Genomic DNA, 18,525 nt, shown 5'->3' with positions numbered 1-18,525 from the left:
GCTCTCCCTGTGGACACCGCTTCCCTAAGGACTCCCAAGGGGTGCTGTTTTGCTTCCCACCAAGAGGAGGTTGGTAGTCTGGCTCCCCATTTTGCTCTGGACCATCTTTCTCCTGGAAGACCCCTCCCTCCTTGGAGACTGGAGCCACCTGGTGTCCTGCCTCCTCCCGCCTGGGGCTGCGCTCTACCTCATTCTTCCCGTGCCGTGGCTCATGGTCTTCTCACCCAGATGTTGCTCAATCTTATGTGATTTCATTATCCAAGAAGATGACCTCGCCACCCCTTGACGTCTCAGCTGCTCTCACCCCTGGTCACACTCTGGGGCTCGTCATCATCCTAAATTCCTCCACATTAAAGCCAGGCTTCCTGTTCTCTGATCTTAACCTCATTCCGTCCAGGGAGCACACACACCAGCCTCTCCCGCCTGCCAACCCTTCCATCACTCCACTATCCCAGCTTCTCAGAGGTCTCTCTCCTCCACATCATCAGATGCCTTCTCTCACTGAATCCTTCCCTGTGATATTTGCCATAATTAATCTCATCCAGCCTGAGAGTGTCTTTCCATCTTTCCCCTCGCATCAAGTGCCCCTCCTCTCTATGTTCCCTTTCTTCCCCCCCCCCCCACTCCAATCAGCTTCTACTGTCAGCATTACCTCCTGGAACTCATCTGCCAAGTCCACCAATGGCCTCCATGTTGCTGAAGCTAGTGGACCTTTTTCTGTCCCATCCCAGTTGGCTTCTCTAGAGTCTGACCCTCCCTCCTTGCAACTCTCTGTCCCTTTGCCTCTGGGACAACACCCTCTCCTGGTTTTCCCGTGACCCTCTGTGTCTTTCACAGGTGCACTTCTGAGTTCCTCAAGCCCGGGCCCGAGCCTGTGCCTCTCCTCTCGCTGCAGTCAGCCTGGGTGATCCCACACTGTCTGCACTGAGCAGCCACTCTGATTCCTCTCTCCCACCAACCCCTCCTCTGCATTCCAGAGCCTTGTCATCTCCACACGTACATCTCAAACCAACCGTCCAAACGGACCTCATGAACCCATGATCTGAGTCTCTCCCTGTGCCCCCTCCTCAGCAAATGCCCCCCCCCATTCAGCACCAGCCCCACTCTGAACTTCACTCTTGACACCCCCCTCTCCCTTATAGACAATCCTGAGGATGTTTCCTCTTCCGCTGACCTCAAGTCCACCCCCTGTCTCCATCTCCACCTCTGCCTGGTGCAGACCTCCCAGAGCTCTCCCCTGGGTCCTGCTATGGCCTCCGAACCCCTCTGCTTCACTCTTGTCTCTTTCCAGTCCATTCTCCACCAGGAAACTGGAGGGACTTTTCCAAAATGCAGGGTCACTCCCCTGACTAAAGCCCTTCCACAGCTTTCTTCTGCTTTCATCAGTAACCAAACTCCCGCTCACAGTTCAAGACCTGGCCCCTGCCTTCCTCCTCCGCAGCCTCACGACCTCACCTACCATCTCTCTTCCCTGTGCTCTCTGCCCTGAAGCCATGCTGGCTTCTGCAGTTCCTCAGCCCTGACTCACTGCTATGCCACAGGGCCTTTGCACATCTGTGCCTCTTGCTTCCCCAGCATTTCCCCCATGCTCTCTCCAGAATCCATCCTCTTGTTCTTCGAAGGCTGCTACACAAATGTGATTTCCTTAGGGAGGCCTTCCCCCCTCGTCTCTCCCACCAGACCAGTTTCCTTGTGATACCTAGTCATGGCACTTCTCACAGTGGGTGGTTGTACATTCATTTGTCTGGTTGTCTGATTGACTTCTGCCTCCCTCATCAGACTGCGAGCAACACAAGAGCAGGAGCCTGGTCCCCCTCTGCCCACCGTTGTACTTAACAGAGTGCCTGCTAGGCGACGGGCACTCAATAAATGTTGACTGAATGTAGCAAATGAGACGTGTGTAAAGTACCTGATAGGACATAAAGTTGGCTCATTATTATTATTCAGGGAAGGCTTCCTGGAGGGGGTGGGGTTTGAGCAGGACCTTGAGGCCCTGGGGAGTGGGGGGTGGGCAGAGCAAAGGCAAAGCTCCTGGCTTGGAGGGTCTGGACAAGCCACACCTTTGCCTCTCGCCTCATTTCTTATTTGTAAAACGGGCAAGGGTTGGATAAAATGACAGGAGGCTCAGAGCTTTCCACGGCCCTGGCATCCTCACAGCCCTCCATCTTCTTCTCAAGAGGGTTAACCCCCACAGCTGGTCTAGATCCAGCCTAGTCGGCCCAGTTTTGTGCACAGACCCGTGTCCTCCCAAGTCCGGGCTATCCGGTCTGCAGTCCCTCGATCGACCACCGGGCGGCGCTCGGAGACCAGCCGCGTGGCCTGCGGTCCCCGCGAAGATGCACCGCGGCTTGTCGGGTGCCCGGGCCCGCCCCTCGCAGCCTCCCTCCCGCCCTCCCTTCCTGTCCGCGGCGTCCGGGCCGTCGGCCGCCAGCAGCCATGCAGGGCGCGCGGGCCTGGCGGTGCCGCGGCCTCTTGCTGACCCGCGCCGCGCCGGGCCTCGCCGCGAGCCGCAGGTACGCGCGGGCAAGGGGGCCGCTCTGGCGCCCTGCGCCAGCGGGGCCCCGGGGCCAGTCTTCCCGGCGCTGGTCCCCTGTGCCTGCCCGGCCACCTCCCCACCCCCGACCCCGTGCCTACCTCCCCGAGTCCGCTCCCTAGACCTGGCCCAGACAGTAACCCCCTCCTCCCTTCCTCCCCTCCAGCTGCAGGGCTAGCTTGCCCCAGGGATTCTGTTCTGACACCACCTCCTGGAAGCCTTCCTTGAACCCCAATGCTGGGCCAAGGGTCCTTGTCCAGAAGCACCCTGGGCTGGCCTGTCACAGTCCTTAATGCTGCAGGGGACTGTCATTACTTAGGCCTGCCTTACGGTGCCACTGTCCCAGACGGAGCCCCCTGAGATGAGGGCCAGTTTCTGATTCTTTGGGGGTCATGGGGTGTCTGGCACAGGACCTCGCCCCCCAGAAGTGCCCAGTGGGTGGATGTTGAATGAGGGAGTCCCTGATGCCGAGTTTCTTCTCATTGCCCCTCACCTGGCCCAGTCCCAAACCCAGCAGCCGGCAGCCTCCCTGCCCAGATCACACCCAGGCAGGCATGCCAGAGGGATACCTCCAGCCCAGCCACCCTGGGGTGGGGCCCGGTGAGAGGAAGAGAATGGAGCCTGAAGGACCATTCCACCCACTGTGACTCGCCCTGACCTCACAGTCATCACCCTTCCCACCGCCAGGTCTGAGAGGTTGGGGGAGACTAACCTGGCAGGGGGCCCCCAATGAGCCACCTTTCTTCACCCCCCCAAAAACACAAGGGGGAGCGCAAAGGCCACGGTCTCCCCCGTGGTTCAGAAAGGTGGGTTGGGCTGGGAACGGGGGGGTTCCAGAAGGGGTGCCAGAGGGCAGGGTGGGGTCAGGTGGGCCTCTGGGGTCGGTGTAGGGGGAGGCGGTGGACACTCCTCGCCTGACCCGCCTGCCCACGACAGGGGTAGCTCCTCCCGGGACAAGGACCGAAGCGTGACGGTCAGTAGTTCAGTGCCCATGCCGGCTGGAGGGAAGGGGAGCCGGACTAACTGCTCTCAGCCCACACCCCAGAAAGTCCCCAACCGCCTGATCAGTGAGAAGTCACCGTACCTTCTGCAACATGCCTACAACCCTGTGGACTGGTGAGTCCCTCTCCTGATGCCCTCTCGGGGCAGCTGGACCCTCACCCCTCCTACCCCCCACTGCCCACCCCCGCCCGGGCTAGTGAGTGATGCCCCACCCTGCCGGGCCTAGGTACCCCTGGGGGCAGGAAGCCTTCGACAAGGCCAGGAAAGAAGACAAGCCAATTTTCCTTTCAGGTACTGCACCCACCTTCCCTGGGCTGGGCGAGGGGAGTGGTGGTGGGTAAGGGAAGGGTTCCCTGGGCCTGGGGGCCTCCCAGGAAACTACAGGCCAGGGCCTCTCTGGCTCAGCTGCGACCCTTTGGCTGGCCCCCCTCTGACCAGTCACTGGTCCCCCCTGGCCCCGTGACCCCATTCCAGTGGGGTATTCCACCTGCCACTGGTGCCACATGATGGAGGAGGAGTCCTTCCAGAACGAGGAGATTGGCCGCCTGCTCAATGAGGACTTTGTCAGCGTGAAGGTTGACCGGGAAGAGCGGCCCGATGTGGACAAAGTGTATATGACCTTTGTGCAGGTGAGTGGTCTTCCCGGGGAGGAGTGGTTGCCCGTGCACGTGGGGCCGCTCCCCTCACCTTGGCCCTCTCTCCGCCAGGCCACCAGCAGTGGTGGGGGCTGGCCCATGAGTGTGTGGTTGACCCCCAACCTACAGCCCTTTGTGGGGGGCACCTATTTCCCCCCTGAGGATGGCTTGACCCGAGTTGGCTTCCGCACAGTGTTGATGAGGATTCGGGAGCAGGTGGGTGTGCGCTGGGGAGTGGGGGGCCGGGGGTCAAGGGTGAGGGAACAAGGGCCCCCACCCTGTGCTGACCTCCAGGTCTGCCCCTGCCGCCCATAGTGGAAACAGAACAAGAGTACTCTGCTGGAAAACAGCCAGCGTGTCACCACAGCTCTGCTGGCCCGGTCGGAGATCAGCATGGGTGACCGCCAGCTGCCACCCTCTGCTGCCACCATGAACAGCCGCTGCTTCCAGCAACTGGACGAGGGCTATGATGAGGAGTATGGCGGCTTCGCCGAGGCCCCCAAGTTCCCCACGCCAGGTCAGTGCCCCCCGCCCCGTGACCGCTCCAGCCCCGGCCTGGCCTTCTGAAGCCTACCCTAGTAAGTGATCTCCTGACTCTCGTCTTGCTTATTAACTTCCCACTCTCCTGTCTGGCCAGTGACCTCCTGAGCCCCAGTCTGTCTGTCAGTAGCTATCTAGTGAAGCCCTGACTTCTGGTCTTAGCAGGGACCCTCCAACGCTGACCTAGGTAACGATCACCTGTCCTGTGGGTTGACCTCCTGACCCTCAGCCTGTCCAGAGAGACTGCCTGTTGAGTGAACCCCTAACCCCAGCCTGGCCAAAGTCCTGATCACCCAGACCTCGGCCCGTTTGTCCTCCCCGGTCTCTCACCCGCGTGCTCTCGGTGTCTGCAGTGATCTTGAGCTTCCTGTTCTCCTACTGGCTCAGCCATCGGCTAACTCAGGATGGCTCTCGGGCCCAGCAGATGGCCTTGCACACCCTGAAGATGATGGCCAACGGGGGCGTCCGAGACCATGTGGGGCAGGTGAGGGGGGGATAGGCATTCCCTGGAGAGGGCAGCGGGGTGTGGGCAGCAGCTGGGATCGGCCTCCAGCCCCACGTTCCTCCTGGCACAGGGCTTCCACCGCTACTCCACGGACCGCCAGTGGCACGTCCCCCACTTTGAGAAGATGCTGTATGACCAGGCACAGCTCACGGTGGCCTTTTCACAGGCCTTCCAGGTGACCCCTGATCCCAGCCCAGAGCAGAGACCCAGTCTGTCCACCTATGCCTGGCTGCCTCTTTGCAGGGCTTTCCTGGTGACTTGTGGCTCTCCCTTAACCTCACCCCTAATTCTCTCTCATATGTCCACTACCCAGCTTCCCTCCCTACCTTCCTGGGAGAACGCTGACTGCCCCTTGTACCTAGCTTTCTCTGCTTACAGCCTCCTTCCTTCCCACTCAGATCTCTGGTGACGAGTTCTACTCCGAAGTTGCCAAAGGCATCCTGCAGTACGTGGCTCGGAACCTGAGTCACCGGGTGTGTGTCCACTAAGGCAGGCGGGTCTGGCTGCGGGAGGGCTCGGGGCCTCCACTGGCTGCCCTGAAGGCTGGGGCCAGCCAACTCTCCCCTCCCCACAGTCTGGAGGCTTCTACAGTGCAGAGGACGCGGACTCGCCCCCGGAGCGGGGCATGCGGCCCAAAGAGGGTGCCTTCTACGTGTGGACAGTCAAAGAGGTCCAGCAGCTCCTCCCCGAGCCCGTGCTGGGCGCCACCGAGCCTCTGACCTCGGGCCAGCTCCTCATGAAGCACTATGGGCTCACGGAGGCCGGCAGCATCAGCCCCAGTCAGGTCAGGACTGCTGGGTCACGGGAGGGGTCCTGAAGCCGGACAGGCAAGTGGACTCCCTCGGACAAGGGCTGTTTTCTTCAGGACCCAAAGGGGGAGCTGCAGGGCCAGAACGTGCTGACCGTCCAGTATTCACTGGAGCTGACTGCTGCCCGCTTTGGCCTGGAAGTGGAGGCCGTGCGGACCTTACTCAACTCAGGCCTCGAGAAGCTTTTCCAGGCCCGGAAACATCGGCCGAAGCCGCACCTGGACAGCAAGATGTTGGCGGCCTGGAACGGTGGGGTGGCTGTTTCTGAGGCCTGATCCGTTTATAGAATTACCCTTCATAAGGGCCCTTATGTATGATAGGCACCTGCTAAATAGTAATTCTTCCTTTATCAGGTTCATTGTCCTTAATTTACAAATGAGCAAACTGAGGCCTAGAGAGTTACGGTAATCCACCCGAGGTCACACACAGGGAAAGGAGCCCAGCTCTGCCTGGCGCTGGAGCTCAAACTCTTACCCGCTTACCCTATTGCTCCAGGGAGGTGTCAGAGCTTGGGGGGCTGGGATGGACATACCGGGAGGGCCCTGACTGGCGTCACAACCACTCGTGTCTCCTACCTCCAGGACTGATGGTATCTGGCTTTGCCGTGACCGGGGCTGTCCTGGGCCAGGAGAGGCTGATCAACTACGCCATCAGTGGTGCCAAGTTCCTGAAGCGGCACATGTTTGACGTGGCCAGTGGCCGCCTAATGCGGACCTGCTATGCAGGCTCTGGGGGGACCGTGGAGCACAGGTGGGGGGCCGGGCCGTCCGGGAAGGCTTGCCTCCTTGGGCATCCCATGCTTCTCTCTGCCCCTCTTCTCCTCTCTGGGTGGGCAACTAGTCCTGGCTCTGCTTTCTGCCCACTATGAGCTCTTAACTTCCCTGGGACCATTTGCTCATCTGGGAAATGGGCTAATGGGACCTACCCAAGAGCTAGATTTTGAGGGATAAACAAAAGCACGTGAAAAGGGCCTCCTCTGTGAAAGCCCCTCTCTCCCTGTCCTGTCTCCTCCCCACTGCCTGTCCCCCCAGCAACCCGCCCTGCTGGGGCTTCCTGGAGGACTACGCCTTTGTGGTGCGGGGCCTGCTGGACTTGTACGAGGCTTCACAGGAGAGCGCGTGGCTCGAGTGGGCTCTGCGGCTGCAGGACACGCAGGACAGGCTCTTCTGGGACTCCCGGGGTGGCGGCTACTTCTGCAGTGAGGCTGAGCTGGGGGCTGGCCTGCCCCTGCGTCTGAAGGACGGTCAGTGAGGATGTGGAGCTGGCCTGGGGTCCTGGACCCAACCGGGGCTTGGTTTTCCCTGGGGGAGGCGTAAGTGCAGTGTGGTGGTGAAGCGCCAGCATGGGCAGGGGCCAGGCCCTCCTGGGCTCACATCTTTACCACTCATTAACCGAGTGACATTGGGCTGGTCTTGTTGCATTGCAGAGCCTCAGATTCTTTTTTTTTTTTAACGAATCAATTAAATTAATTAATTAATTTATTTATTTATTTTTGGTTGCGTTGGGTCTTCGTTGCTGCGTGCGGGCTTTCTCTAGTTGGGGCGAGCAGGGGCTGCTCGTTGTTGCGGTGCACGGGCTTCTCATTGCCGTGGCTTCTCTTGCTGCGGAGCATGGGCTCTAGGCGCGCGAGCTTCAGTAGTTGTGGCTCGCGGGCTCTAGAGCACAGGCTCAGTAGTTGTGGCACATGGGCTTAGTTGCTTCGCGGCATGTGGGATCTTCCCGGACCAGGGCTCAAACCTGTGTCTCCTGCATTGGCAGGCGGATTCTTAACCACTGCGCCACCAGGGAAGTCCCCTCAGATTCTTAATATGCAAAATGGAGCTAATGTTGGCATTCCCTTACGTGGTTGACATGAAGATTAATGTAGCTCTTCTGTGAGCATGCTTAGTGGCAGTAAGTGGCACGCCTAGATAGATTGAACAAGGCCAGCTTCATCCCTACCCTCATAAAGCTTACTGTTCAGTAAGGGAGACAACTAACAGACAGTAATATTTAAAGCAAACACACACACACAAATACTTAGTTAAAATTGTGAGTGCCATGGAGAAGTAGGAGCTGCCCACCATGTACCCTGTTCCTGACTTTTCTCAGTGACATTTAGCATCACTTGATGCCTCTGGTCTGTTAATGGTCTCTCCCCCCACTCAGATGTAAGTGTCTTGGAGGCAGGATGTTGTCACTGCTTTATCCCCAGGATCTAGAGCAGGCCTGGTACATAATTAGGTGCTCAATAAACGTTAGCTGAATGACTGAAAGGGCTCTGAGAGAACAACGGTGGGGCCCAACTCAGCCGGGGAGTCATTCAACCAAGGGCTGGAGGGCAAGATGGGGCCGTGTGATCCTGGAGGAGCAGGAGAGGGATTTCAGGTGGAGGGAACAGCCTGTGAGAGGCTCTGAGTGGGCAGCCTGTGCCCTGGAGGACAGGGCAGGCAGAGGTCAGTGTGTGAGGGGAGGATGCCCAGGTGGGGCTGGATCCCTGCAGGGTCTTGTAGGTGTGGCAAGGAGTGGAAGGCTCTGGTGAGTTTTGAGTGGGTTGTGATTTCCTGTGGTTTAGGTTTAAGAATGTTACTCGGACCGACGGTGGAGAAGGGAATGGGGGCAGGGGAAACAGGGCGGCCAGGTAGGAAGCCGTTAGTGGCGTTAGTCCAGGCAAGGGTCAGCAAAGGCCCAGGCAAGGTAGAAGTACGAGATGGGACAAGTGGTCAGGTTGGATCTATTCTGGCCACAGACCCTGCAGATTCACGATGGATTAGAAGTGGGAGGTGAGGGAGACGGAGGGAGGGGTAGCTGGGTCGCTGGATGGAGGTATCAGCAGGGAGATCGGGGAGCCTGGGGACCAACAGCTCAGCCTGGGGCAGGTGGAGTTGAGGATGCGTGTGAGTGCGCAAAGGGTCAGTAACTGCTGGGGTCAGCATTACACTCTCAGACCTGGGGCAGGAGCCGGCGGGCAGGGACTCCTCCACCCCATCCCTCCAGCTGCCCTGGCCACAGTCCTGGAGCAGGGTCCTGGGACCCAATGACCCTCCCTCTCAGCCCTTGCCCCCCATGCACCCTGCAGACCAGGATGGTGCAGAGCCCAGCGCCAACTCCACGTCGGCCCATAACCTGCTTCGGCTGCACGGCTTCACAGGCCACAAGGACTGGATGGACAAGTGTGTGTGCCTGTTGACCGCCTTCTCTGAGCGCATGCGCCGTGTCCCCGTGGCGTTGCCTGAGATGATCCGCGCCCTCTCAGCCCACCAGCAGACCCTCAAGCAGGTGGGGCACTTGGGCAGGGACCCTGGGTGGGAGGGGAGCCGGGGCTGCAATAGAGACATGGAGTGGAGTTCCTGGGGCTGTCCCCAGAGCTCAGGTCCATGAAAGTGTGGCCTTGTGTGAGTGTGTGTAGAGGTATCTCCGAGGGAATGTCTGTAAGGCTGCTCTGTGCAGGTGGAGGGGTCTGTGTGAGTGTGTGTCTGAAGCAGGCCTCCGGCACGGGCAGGTGCCTGTGTGAGCGCCTGTGACTGGGGCTCTCAGAGGAAGGGGTTAAATATGGGTCCCTGTGGTTGCTGAAGTGTTTCTCTGAGGCTTCTGTGTGCTTCTGTGCTTCTCTGTGTGCCTCTGTGTGTCGGTATAGTTGGGTCAGCGGTATAGTGTGTGCAGGTATATGCTTGTCTGTGTGTAAGTCCCTGTGTGTTGTTGCTGTGCGTGTGCCTCTGGATGTGTATGACTCTGGAGGGAGGTATGTGACTGTGCCTGCCTTTCTGAGTGTGTGCTGGTGTGAGTGTTCACTAGTACGTGATTACTGGTCTCTGTGTGTATGCCCCGTGTTCAGGTTTGCCTGCTTATATTTGCATGTTTGCCTATATATCTCTGCCTCTGTGTGTGTGTGTGTGTGTGTGTGTGTGTGTGTGTGTACGTGTTCTCACCTGCTGAGCAGTGAATCCGATGCGGCCTCCTGGCAGCTGGTCTGGGGGATGCTGAGCTGAGTCCCCATTTCTTCTTAGGCATATAGGGTGGCTGGCAGGAGGATGGGGGAGCCCTGGTAGGTCTGGGTCCAGCCCCTCTGCACCTCTCACTGGAGTTACCTTTCTGTTCTGGCCAGATCGTGATCTGTGGAGACCCCCAGGCCAAGGACACCAAGGCTCTGTTGCAGTGTGTCCACTCCATCTACATCCCTAACAAGGTTTGGTCTGTGAGCCTGGCCCCACCCTCTGCCTCCCCTGCCAGGGCCCCCTCCCCTCCTCAGCTCCCCAGTATCTCCGGCTCCTTTGAAAGCCTGGGGAGAAGACACCCACTAGTGGGCCCTGCCGGTGTCCCAGTGCCCCCAGGTGACCCTCTCTGCCACTCTCCCAGGTGCTGATTCTGGCTGATGGGGACCCCTCGAGCTTCCTATCCCGCCAGCTGCCTTTCCTGAGTACCCTGCGACGGCTAGAAGACCAGGCCACTGCCTACGTGTGTGAGAACCAGGCCTGCTCGATGCCCATCACCGAGCCCTGTGAACTACGGAAACTGCTACATCAGTGACTGCCTCCCCCACCTCGGGCTGGGGCAGAAGGTGGAGCTTCCCAGCCGGCCAGAGACTCAGGCCCTGCAGGGCCCTGCAGAACCTGCGGCCACCCTTGAGCACACTGTCACCAGGTGACCTCGGCCATCCTCGCTGACCCACCATGGGCACCCACTTACCCTGGAATAAACCTAACAGCGTCCTGCGGGAACCTCAGGGCCTCAGCCTTGCTTATAAGAGAGGGGCCTCGGGCTCCAGCATGGGAGCCAGCAGCCCAGAGCCCCTTTTCTGGGAGCCCCTAGCTGCCCCCTCTGCCTCCTTGGATTCCTCTTTCACCTTCAAAGGTCACCAGGCTGACTCTGCCCCGCTCTATGGACATGGCAACCTGAGTGAAGCTGAGGTCAGGGGACCAGTAATGACCACCAGTGGTGGGGGTGTGTACTTGCACAGGAGGGGAAAGGCCAATCCTTGCCCTCAGGAAGGGTTAAGAAAGGGGCCTGCCCTCCCTTCCTATGGCCTCCTCCAATTTTAAGCTGGGGAAGAGGCAGGGGGATGCTTCATATAAGCTTTTTTTTTTTTTTTTTTTTTTTTTTTTATTTTTTTTAGCTACTTTTTTTATTGATTGCTTGATTGATTGATTGATTGATTGGCTGTGTTGGGTCTTCGGTTCGTGCGAGGGCTTTCTCTAGTTGCGGCAAGCGGGGGCCACTCTTCATCGCGGTGCGGGGACCGCTCTTCATCGCGGTGCGCAGGCCTTTCACTATCGCGGCCCCTCCCGTTGCGGGGCACAGGCTCCAGACGCGCAGGCTCAGTAGTTGTGGCTCACGGGCCCAGCTGCTCCGTGGCACGTGGGATCTTCCCAGACCAGGGCTCGAACCCGTGTCCCCTGCATGAGCAGGCAGATTCTCAACCACTGCGCCACCAGGGAAGCCCTTCATATAAGCTTTTATTTTTCATGGAATTTGCATATGTTCTGGTCCATTATGGGAGCTGCTCTTATCAGGACCAAGGACATTTCTTTTAGGGTATCTGTCCAGCTCCCAGCCTTCCTGCAGGAGGTCATATGGTCCATCCCCCTGCCCTCACTTAAGTCCAGGGAAAGAGGTTTCTTTCATTTGGAGCATCTGTTGGGTTGGAAGTCCTTCTCCAAACCTGAGTCCTTCCTGCTGTAGGGAAAGCCTCTGCCTTCCTGTGATCTCCTCCTGTTCCCTCAGTGTTGGGAGATGCTCACAAGCCCCATCCTTGGCACCCAACATCTTCATAGGCCCTGGAAACCCCATCTAGTTTTCACCAGGGGGAGGGGACTGGGAAGCATGCTTTGGGAAGGGCAAGTGTAGGATAATGGGGCTGCCCCCCAACCCTGGGCCCTTTGGGGGTCTGATGAGCCTAGGCACCCTTGTAGCCCCAGAGCCAAGCAGTAGAGAGAGCCAGAAGAGGCCGCTAGAGATGAGATCTGAATGGGACAACTGCTTGTGGGGACAGCAGCAGTGGGGAGGAGCGGGGCTGGAAGGAGCTGGGAGACTGGACTGAATCACTCCAAGGTCTGCTCAGGACCACAGCCACCCCCTGCACACTGTCAGTCATAGCCACATACGGTCAACGGGACCCAGGTCTGGGCAGCTGGGCCCTTGGTGCAAGCCACCAGCCCATCTGGGGAGGATTAGGGCTCCAGCCAACAAGGTCAGCTATCCCCTTTCTGGCTGGGCCCTGCTCAGCCTGGCCAGGAAGTCTGGGGGCTGGGCAAGCAGAGCCTGATCTGGGGGGCAGTAAGGAGGGAGGGTGGAGCATGGAGAAGCACAGGTAGCCTTTTTGGCAGCCCCAGCCCTGGCTTTGGAAAGGTCTAGGCAGTTTGCAGAGTCCTCTTGCCCCAGTCGTCCCATTGACCCTCATGAATGAGGTGGCAAGGCAGGTACCTTTGGCCTCATATGGATAGATGTTCAAGGCTCAGAGAGGGTACAAGCCTGGCCTGAAACCGTTCAACATATCTCATTCTTTCTGGGGTCTTCAGCGTGCAGTAAAGACCACTAAGGCTTCCTCTTCCCCCAGGAGGTCCAGCTGTGAAGGAGGGTGCATTTGGTGTTTTCTGCCCCTCCATCCCGACTTCCTTCTGCTCTGTGTCTCCTCTTTTCCATCCCCTGGTATCAGGCATGTGCCTGACAATGGGATTTAGTAAACGGGTTCAGAGGAAGGAGTTAGGGCCTTAAAGGGTTAGTTCTCTTGGGAGTGCTTGCATTTTCTAAAGAGGGCAGGGCTGAGCATAAGTCATGCTCAGATGTGGGGTTTTAAGTCTTCAGCCTCTTCTCTCCTTTGCTGGTCCCTCTTGTTCTGCTGGTATGCTCCTTGTTCTGCTGGTAGGACTGTCCTGGAGGAGCTGTGGGCCAGGGCCGTTGGAGACAGGGCCTCATAGTTTGGGCAGTCACTTAAGTAATTTCATCACCTCCTGGAGCCTCAGTTTCCTTATCTAAAAAATACCACCCAACTCCCAGCTCCCACCCAGCCACCAACTCCCAAGGCTGTGAGTTGACTAAATAGGACAGTGTATCATTGCTGAGCAGAGAGCATCACCTATGGGAAGATTCTCTTAGTTCCTGAGGGAGCCATACTGGCTGTGAGGGACGTGTAAATGGGAGCGGGCTGGAGGGGCTGGTGGAGCAGGACCTATATGGGTGTTCTCCCCTAAAATCAGAGGAGATCTTAGACAACTCTTAGACCAGCTGCGACCCAAAGAAAGGAATTTCTTATCCCTCCCATTCCCCCTGTCTGCCTGAGGTTATTTATTCATCTAACAGAGATTTATTAAGCACCTACTATGTGCCAAACTGGTGAGCAAAATGGAAATAGCCCCTGCCCTCAGGGAACCTCAGTAGAGCCTAGAGGGGAAGAGAACCATTTCCTACAAATACAGACATAAGCCTGGGCTGGGCCAAGTGCTCTGAGGTTATGGACTCTGGTCTGATCCAGAACTGTGTCCTCAGAACCTTGGCGCTTAGTAGGCACTGTGATACTTGCTCAAAGAAGCCCGCCCTGAGGAGGTGATGTCAGAGCTGAGGCTTGGAGGGTGGGAGTTAAAGATGGTTTCATGGCTTCCTTTGCCTTCTTCCTGGGTCCTGTCTCCCTCCTAACCTCCTCCACTCAGGCCAACAGTGAGCATCTCTGACAGGGATATCAGAATCTCCTGGTGTCCTGCACAGGCCTTAGGTGGCCCCGAGCACTGGGATGATTTGCCCAGATGGTGCATGTATCTGCCGCCCTTTTTGCATATGTTCTAGAACTAAGTTCAGCCCAGAGATGGGGGTTAGGGGGTGGTCTGGATGGTGGATGAAGGTGTGGGGCCTGCTGACCATCAGGAAACCTGACCATTGGGCTGGGCAAGCCTCTCTGGCCTCATTTTCCCCTCTGTTAAGAGGGAATGATTAGAGTCACTACCTATGGTGCCAGCCGTGGGGCCTCTTGATCCTGTCTGGGAAGGGCAGGCCACTAGGCAGACTGCGGACCAGCGAGAGGGAAGGTGTCAGACACGAGGGCAAACCATAAATAGGCCCCTCTCCCAGAAGACCACTGAGAGTTCAAGACTGGCGCGGGCACACGCGGAATGAGGGCAGAGACTCCCGCCAGGAGAGAAAGGCACTTAAGGGAACTGCTTATTAGCATGAAATGCAAATGAGCCCGGCCTCATTTGCACAACTCGGCGCCGGATTCGGCGAAAGGGCAACCTGGGAGGCAGCAGCCGCTCTGCCCTCCCTACTGCACTCCCCGCAACCCGCCCGGGAGGGAGCTGAGACACGCACCCCCCTCGGCGGGAGCCGTGGGTGGCGCAGCCCTAGGAGAGCGAAAAACGCCAGGGAGTCGGGGGTGGGGGTGGGGGGATGGCGGGTGTAGGAGGTCATCCGGTCCATCCCTCTGCCTCTCCGCAGTGGCGTAAGCGGCCGCGAAGTCTCAGGAGAGGGAACTGACTTGCTTGGTTCCGCTGTGTCTACCTCCCGCAGAGGTGGGGAAGCGCTTCCCGACGTCTTAATCCTCGATGCCCTCCCCGCCCCACTTCACCCCAGCGCCCAGAACTCCGCTCCCGGGTACCCACAGCCTTTAGGGGTAGAGCTGGCGGCAAGAGGGAGCTGGGGCAGAGAGAGCCGGGGGACTCAGGAAAGAGAGGCGGGAGGAGGGCCGGGGTACACGTGCGCGCGCGCGCGTGGGTAGCAGCAGACCATCGAGGACCAGCTCCTGGTAGGGTGGAGATGTGCAAGGAGAGTAGCCCCGCCAATCTCCTGTCCTGCGGACAGCCTCCGCATAAGCCATTTTGGAACTCGGGAATGAGAAACTGAGGCACGGAGTGGGGGCTTGGTGAAACTTTGCAGGTTAAGAGTCGGTAAAGCCCAGATCTATGCTTCTACCTCCTCCCACACACTCGAGACCCTGGCAGGTCCCTTCGCAGGAACATCCCTCTGCTCCGCAGCTGCTCTTGGAGATCCGGGCTCTGGGTCCCGCGTGACCTGCCTGGGGCCATGTGTTCAAGCACGAAGCCCTCTCCTGAAGCTCAGGAGTGTCAACATGAGATCAGGGTCAGAGGGTTAGGGTTAGGAGATTAGGGTCAAAGTCGCAGAAATGGACCTGGGAGGAGGAACAACAAGCTCAAGAGGTTGGTGGAGGCCACGCCCAGACCTTGACTGCCTCAGCCTTCCCTGGGCTCCGCCCGTTTTCCTAAGACCAGCCTCCTCCAGCCTGAAGCCCTACCCCCGGGAGTTCCCGCTCCGCTCGCCCCTTCCTCAGTCCCGCTCCCAGGCTCAACTCCAGGGTGGGATATTAATCCGGTAGAGACCCAGGATTTCGCTCTGGGACCCTGGTCACACCCCTCACACCGGGCTGTCTGCCTTCCTTCTGCACCAGGCCCGCCCAGAGCTGAGCCCCGCCCTCCGGCTGCGGTCCAATTCTGGGGTCTTGGACAAAGGATGCCCGGGGGCCGGCGGCGCTATCCCGGGACCCCGCGCCAAATACTCTGATTCCCTGGGGCTTCCTCCAGAGGAGTCCCAGAGCCCCCACTGGCCAATAAGAAAGTGGGTTCGGTCTGGGTAGCCGTCTAATTGGCTCCAGTCTTCGGGAGCGGACACCAGTGCCAAGGGGAGGGGAGAGGGGCGGTCCCGGGCTTTGGGGTGGGAACCGGATTCCAGCTGTGGCTCTCTCCCCGGCGCCCCCGCCCGCACTGCCACGGCAGCCGGCCAATGGGAGTGCGGCTCGGGGCCGGCGGCGCGCGGCGATTGGCTGCGAGGCTGGCTGGGGAGAGGCGGGGCCGAGGCTTGAAGTTGGAGTGAGGGATCCAGCTGTGGTGTGCGCCGGGCTCCTCGCCGCCGCTTTCGCTTGCTCGCTCCGCGTCTCGGCCGGAGGAGGAGGCAGTGGTGCCGGCGACAGCTACGGCAGCGGCACCCACCGCGGCGGCTGCGGCGGCGGCATCTCCGCCTCCACCCCCGCCCGGGACGGCCCCCTACCACCTCCCCGCCCCTCCTGGACCGTGAGCCCGCCGCCGGGTGGAGAAAGGAGCCTCCCCCAACCCCCTCCAAACCCACCCCCAAAGAGATTCCTTCTCCCCTCCCCCGCCGCCGCTGGCGCGGAGCCGGGACGATGCTGACCCCTTAGATCCTGCTCCAGCTGCGCCGCGGGAAGAGGGGGCGCCCCTCTCCGGCCCCCCCCACCCTCCACCCCCCTTCTCTCTCCCCCTTTTGGGGCCGCTTCGCCGAAGGTAGTGCCGAATCTGGCGACCGGAGCCTGGGCGCGAAGCGAAGAAGCCGGAACAAAGTGAGGGGGAGCCGGCCGGCTGGCCCGGGGGGGCCCAGAAGCCCTGGGGAAGCGGGACTCGCGCCGGGCGGGGCTTCCCTGCGACCCGGCGCCCCGCGGGCAGCATGCCCCTGCGGGCAGGGGGAGCTGGGCTGAACTGGCCCCCCCGGGGGCTCAGCCTGCGCCCTAGAGCTCCCCAGATGCGCCCCCGCCGGGGCCCCCCGGTTGCGTGAGGACACCTTCTCTGAGGGGCGCCCCTTGCCCCTCTCGAAACCACCCGGGGCCCCAGCTGGCCAGAGGATGGACGAGGAGGAGGATGGAGCGGGCGCCGAGGAGTCAGGACAGCCCCGGAGCTTCATGCGGCTCAACGACCTGTCGGGGGCCGGGGGCCGGCCGGGGCCGGGGTCGGCGGAAAAGGACCCGGGCAGCGCGGACTCCGAGGCGGAGGGGCTGCCATACCCTGCACTGGCCCCGGTGGTTTTCTTCTACTTGAGCCAGGACAGCCGGCCGCGGAGCTGGTGTCTCCGCACGGTCTGTAACCCATATCCTCCGGGGCACGACCTCCGGGCTGGGGGGCCGCAGGGGGGCGGGCCGCGCCGCCTGAGGGGACCAAAAGCCAGGTGAGTCGGAGAAGTGAGCCCGGAAGGTGGGCAGATGAGAGGGGGGCTGCAAAGGAGGGAAGGGGGCTTCAGAGTAGGAGCGGAGACGGGAGTAGGTTTGGCTGATACCCCAGGCGAGCCCCACCTCGGTACCCACACCTTAGTCCTCCTTGGGGGGTTGGGATCCAGGCCAGGAAAAGAGAGGAGACGTGCCCTACTGGTGTGCAGCTGGATGCTCTCCAGATGTGGGCAGGGGAGGGTCGTCATCCTCCAGATGTGGGGAGCTTCGGGAGCCTGGGAGCTCTATTCCGCCCGCCGCCGGTTAGCGAGCTGGGTTTGGTTTCCGAGTTTGGGGGGTGGGGTGGGGAGGAAGCTGCGGGGACGGGGGAGGGGGGGGGACCGCAATCTCCTGGGTTTCCCTCCTGCCCCAGCTCCAAAGTTTGCGGTGGATTCTAGGGTCTGATTCCCCCACCCCACCCCACCGGCACCCGCCCCGACCTGGTCCTTGAGGCTGACGTTTTTACTGCCCCTGAGGGAGATGTTGGGGGGCGGGGACCAGGTCCTAACCCCCCCACCCCCACCCCGCGGGTTGGAGGCACAATAAGGAGATTCCGGCGGCGGCTGATGTCAGGAGTGCAGAATGAGAAAAAGATGTGATGGAGGAAAGCCGTCTGCCCCCAGAGCCGGGGTAGAGACCCTTTCAGTAGGAGCCCAATGCTCAGAGTGCCTCCCTTTTCCCCAGTTCTTTATTCAATGCGGGGTGCTTAAGGTTGGGTTGGGGAGTTTTGTGCCAGATTTTTTCTTGTGGAGGGAAAGACTGTGGTAAGAGCTTTGGCAAGCGGGGGATGGGATTAAACCGGTCCAAGTTATCCATCCCTTTTCTATGGGAGTGCTCCCGCCTGATTGCAGAGCAGGTATGGGAGACCGCAGCCTTCCAAGAAACTACTGGGGGGACAGTGAGACTCTGAGCTGGTTCACTGGGGAAGACTCGGGTCCACCACCCCATGTGTACTCCTTGGATAGGTTTGTGGAATGCAAGCCCCACATCCCAGGGGGATAGATTTAGCACTGCCCTCTATCCTCTGCCCCGTCATGAATTGCATGGGAGACCCCAGCCCCCTAATCCCCACGGCCTCTCCCCCTTAGCCCCTAGCACAAAGCACTGCTTGACTAATGCCTAGCTCCAGGCTGCGTTAGGTCCCGCCACTGCCGGAAGGGAAGGGGGGGTACGCTGCCATCCCTGGTCTTGACAGCTTCTCCTGGCACTTTCCTCCCAGCTCAGAGGCTCTTTTGGACTCAGGGTGGGAGACGTCGGGTCTCCCTTGTAACCCCTAAGAGCCCAACCGGGACTCTGCTTTGGGGAAGGGGGGGAGCTTGGCACCGCCCTCACTCTCTGCAGCTCTGCTGCCTCTAGTGCGCAAAGCAGGGATGTGAGCTTGGGTCCCCCCCAACCCCCATCCTCTACACCCTGTGGGTCTTTAGGAAGCTCCCCTCGTCGCACGCTCTCTCCATCCCCCGCCCTTCCTTTCTCTCTGAGCTGCAGAAATAGAGGGCTGCCTCCAAGGTGTGTGGACCTGCTGAGCTGGCACATCTTGCCCACTCCGCCCACCCCCCCCAACCCCCGGCAACCCCAGGCCACTTTCTCAGGGGTAG

At 59.9% G+C, this 18,525-nt stretch overlaps 2 protein-coding genes across 4 annotated transcripts in view; both read left to right on the top strand.

Annotated features, from left to right (window-relative positions):
• The first annotated feature begins 2,420 nt into the window (after nucleotides 1–2,420).
• On the top strand, nucleotides 2,421–10,721 carry SPATA20 (spermatogenesis associated 20). 3 transcript variants are annotated; one of them, XM_059907849.1, is made up of 17 exons: nucleotides 2,424–2,513; nucleotides 3,036–3,220; nucleotides 3,470–3,649; nucleotides 3,762–3,826; nucleotides 4,010–4,164; nucleotides 4,243–4,386; nucleotides 4,486–4,687; nucleotides 5,064–5,194; nucleotides 5,286–5,390; nucleotides 5,614–5,688; nucleotides 5,790–5,999; nucleotides 6,081–6,273; nucleotides 6,606–6,774; nucleotides 7,056–7,267; nucleotides 9,083–9,282; nucleotides 10,109–10,189; nucleotides 10,360–10,721. In XM_059907849.1, the coding sequence occupies exons 3-17, from the start codon at nucleotides 3,525–3,527 to the stop codon at nucleotides 10,528–10,530; spliced, it is 2,238 nt and encodes a 745-aa protein (XP_059763832.1). In that variant the 5' UTR covers nucleotides 2,424–2,513; nucleotides 3,036–3,220; nucleotides 3,470–3,524; the 3' UTR covers nucleotides 10,531–10,721. The 3 variants fall into 3 exon arrangements, with proteins under 3 accessions (XP_059763830.1, XP_059763832.1, XP_059763831.1); XM_059907848.1 differs by lacking the exon at nucleotides 3,036–3,220 and adding an exon at nucleotides 3,221–3,339 and having other exon boundaries at nucleotides 2,444–2,513; XM_059907847.1 differs by lacking the exon at nucleotides 3,036–3,220 and having other exon boundaries at nucleotides 2,421–2,513.
• A 5,544-nt stretch (nucleotides 10,722–16,265) lies between these two features.
• Nucleotides 16,266–18,525, top strand: part of CACNA1G (calcium voltage-gated channel subunit alpha1 G) — a 62,654-nt gene continuing 60,394 nt past the window's right edge. The window contains exon 1 of the mRNA XM_059908657.1: nucleotides 16,266–16,815. Coding sequence (XP_059764640.1) covers nucleotides 16,574–16,815 — 242 coding nt within the window. The 5' untranslated portion in view covers nucleotides 16,266–16,573. The remainder of the gene's footprint in view (nucleotides 16,816–18,525) is intronic.

The sequence above is a fragment of the Balaenoptera ricei genome, chromosome 20 (assembly GCF_028023285.1).
Source record: "Balaenoptera ricei isolate mBalRic1 chromosome 20, mBalRic1.hap2, whole genome shotgun sequence".
Taxonomy (NCBI): Eukaryota; Metazoa; Chordata; class Mammalia; order Artiodactyla; family Balaenopteridae; genus Balaenoptera; species Balaenoptera ricei.
Note: the sequence above shows the minus strand (reverse complement) of the source record. Positions and strands in the feature narration are given on the sequence as shown.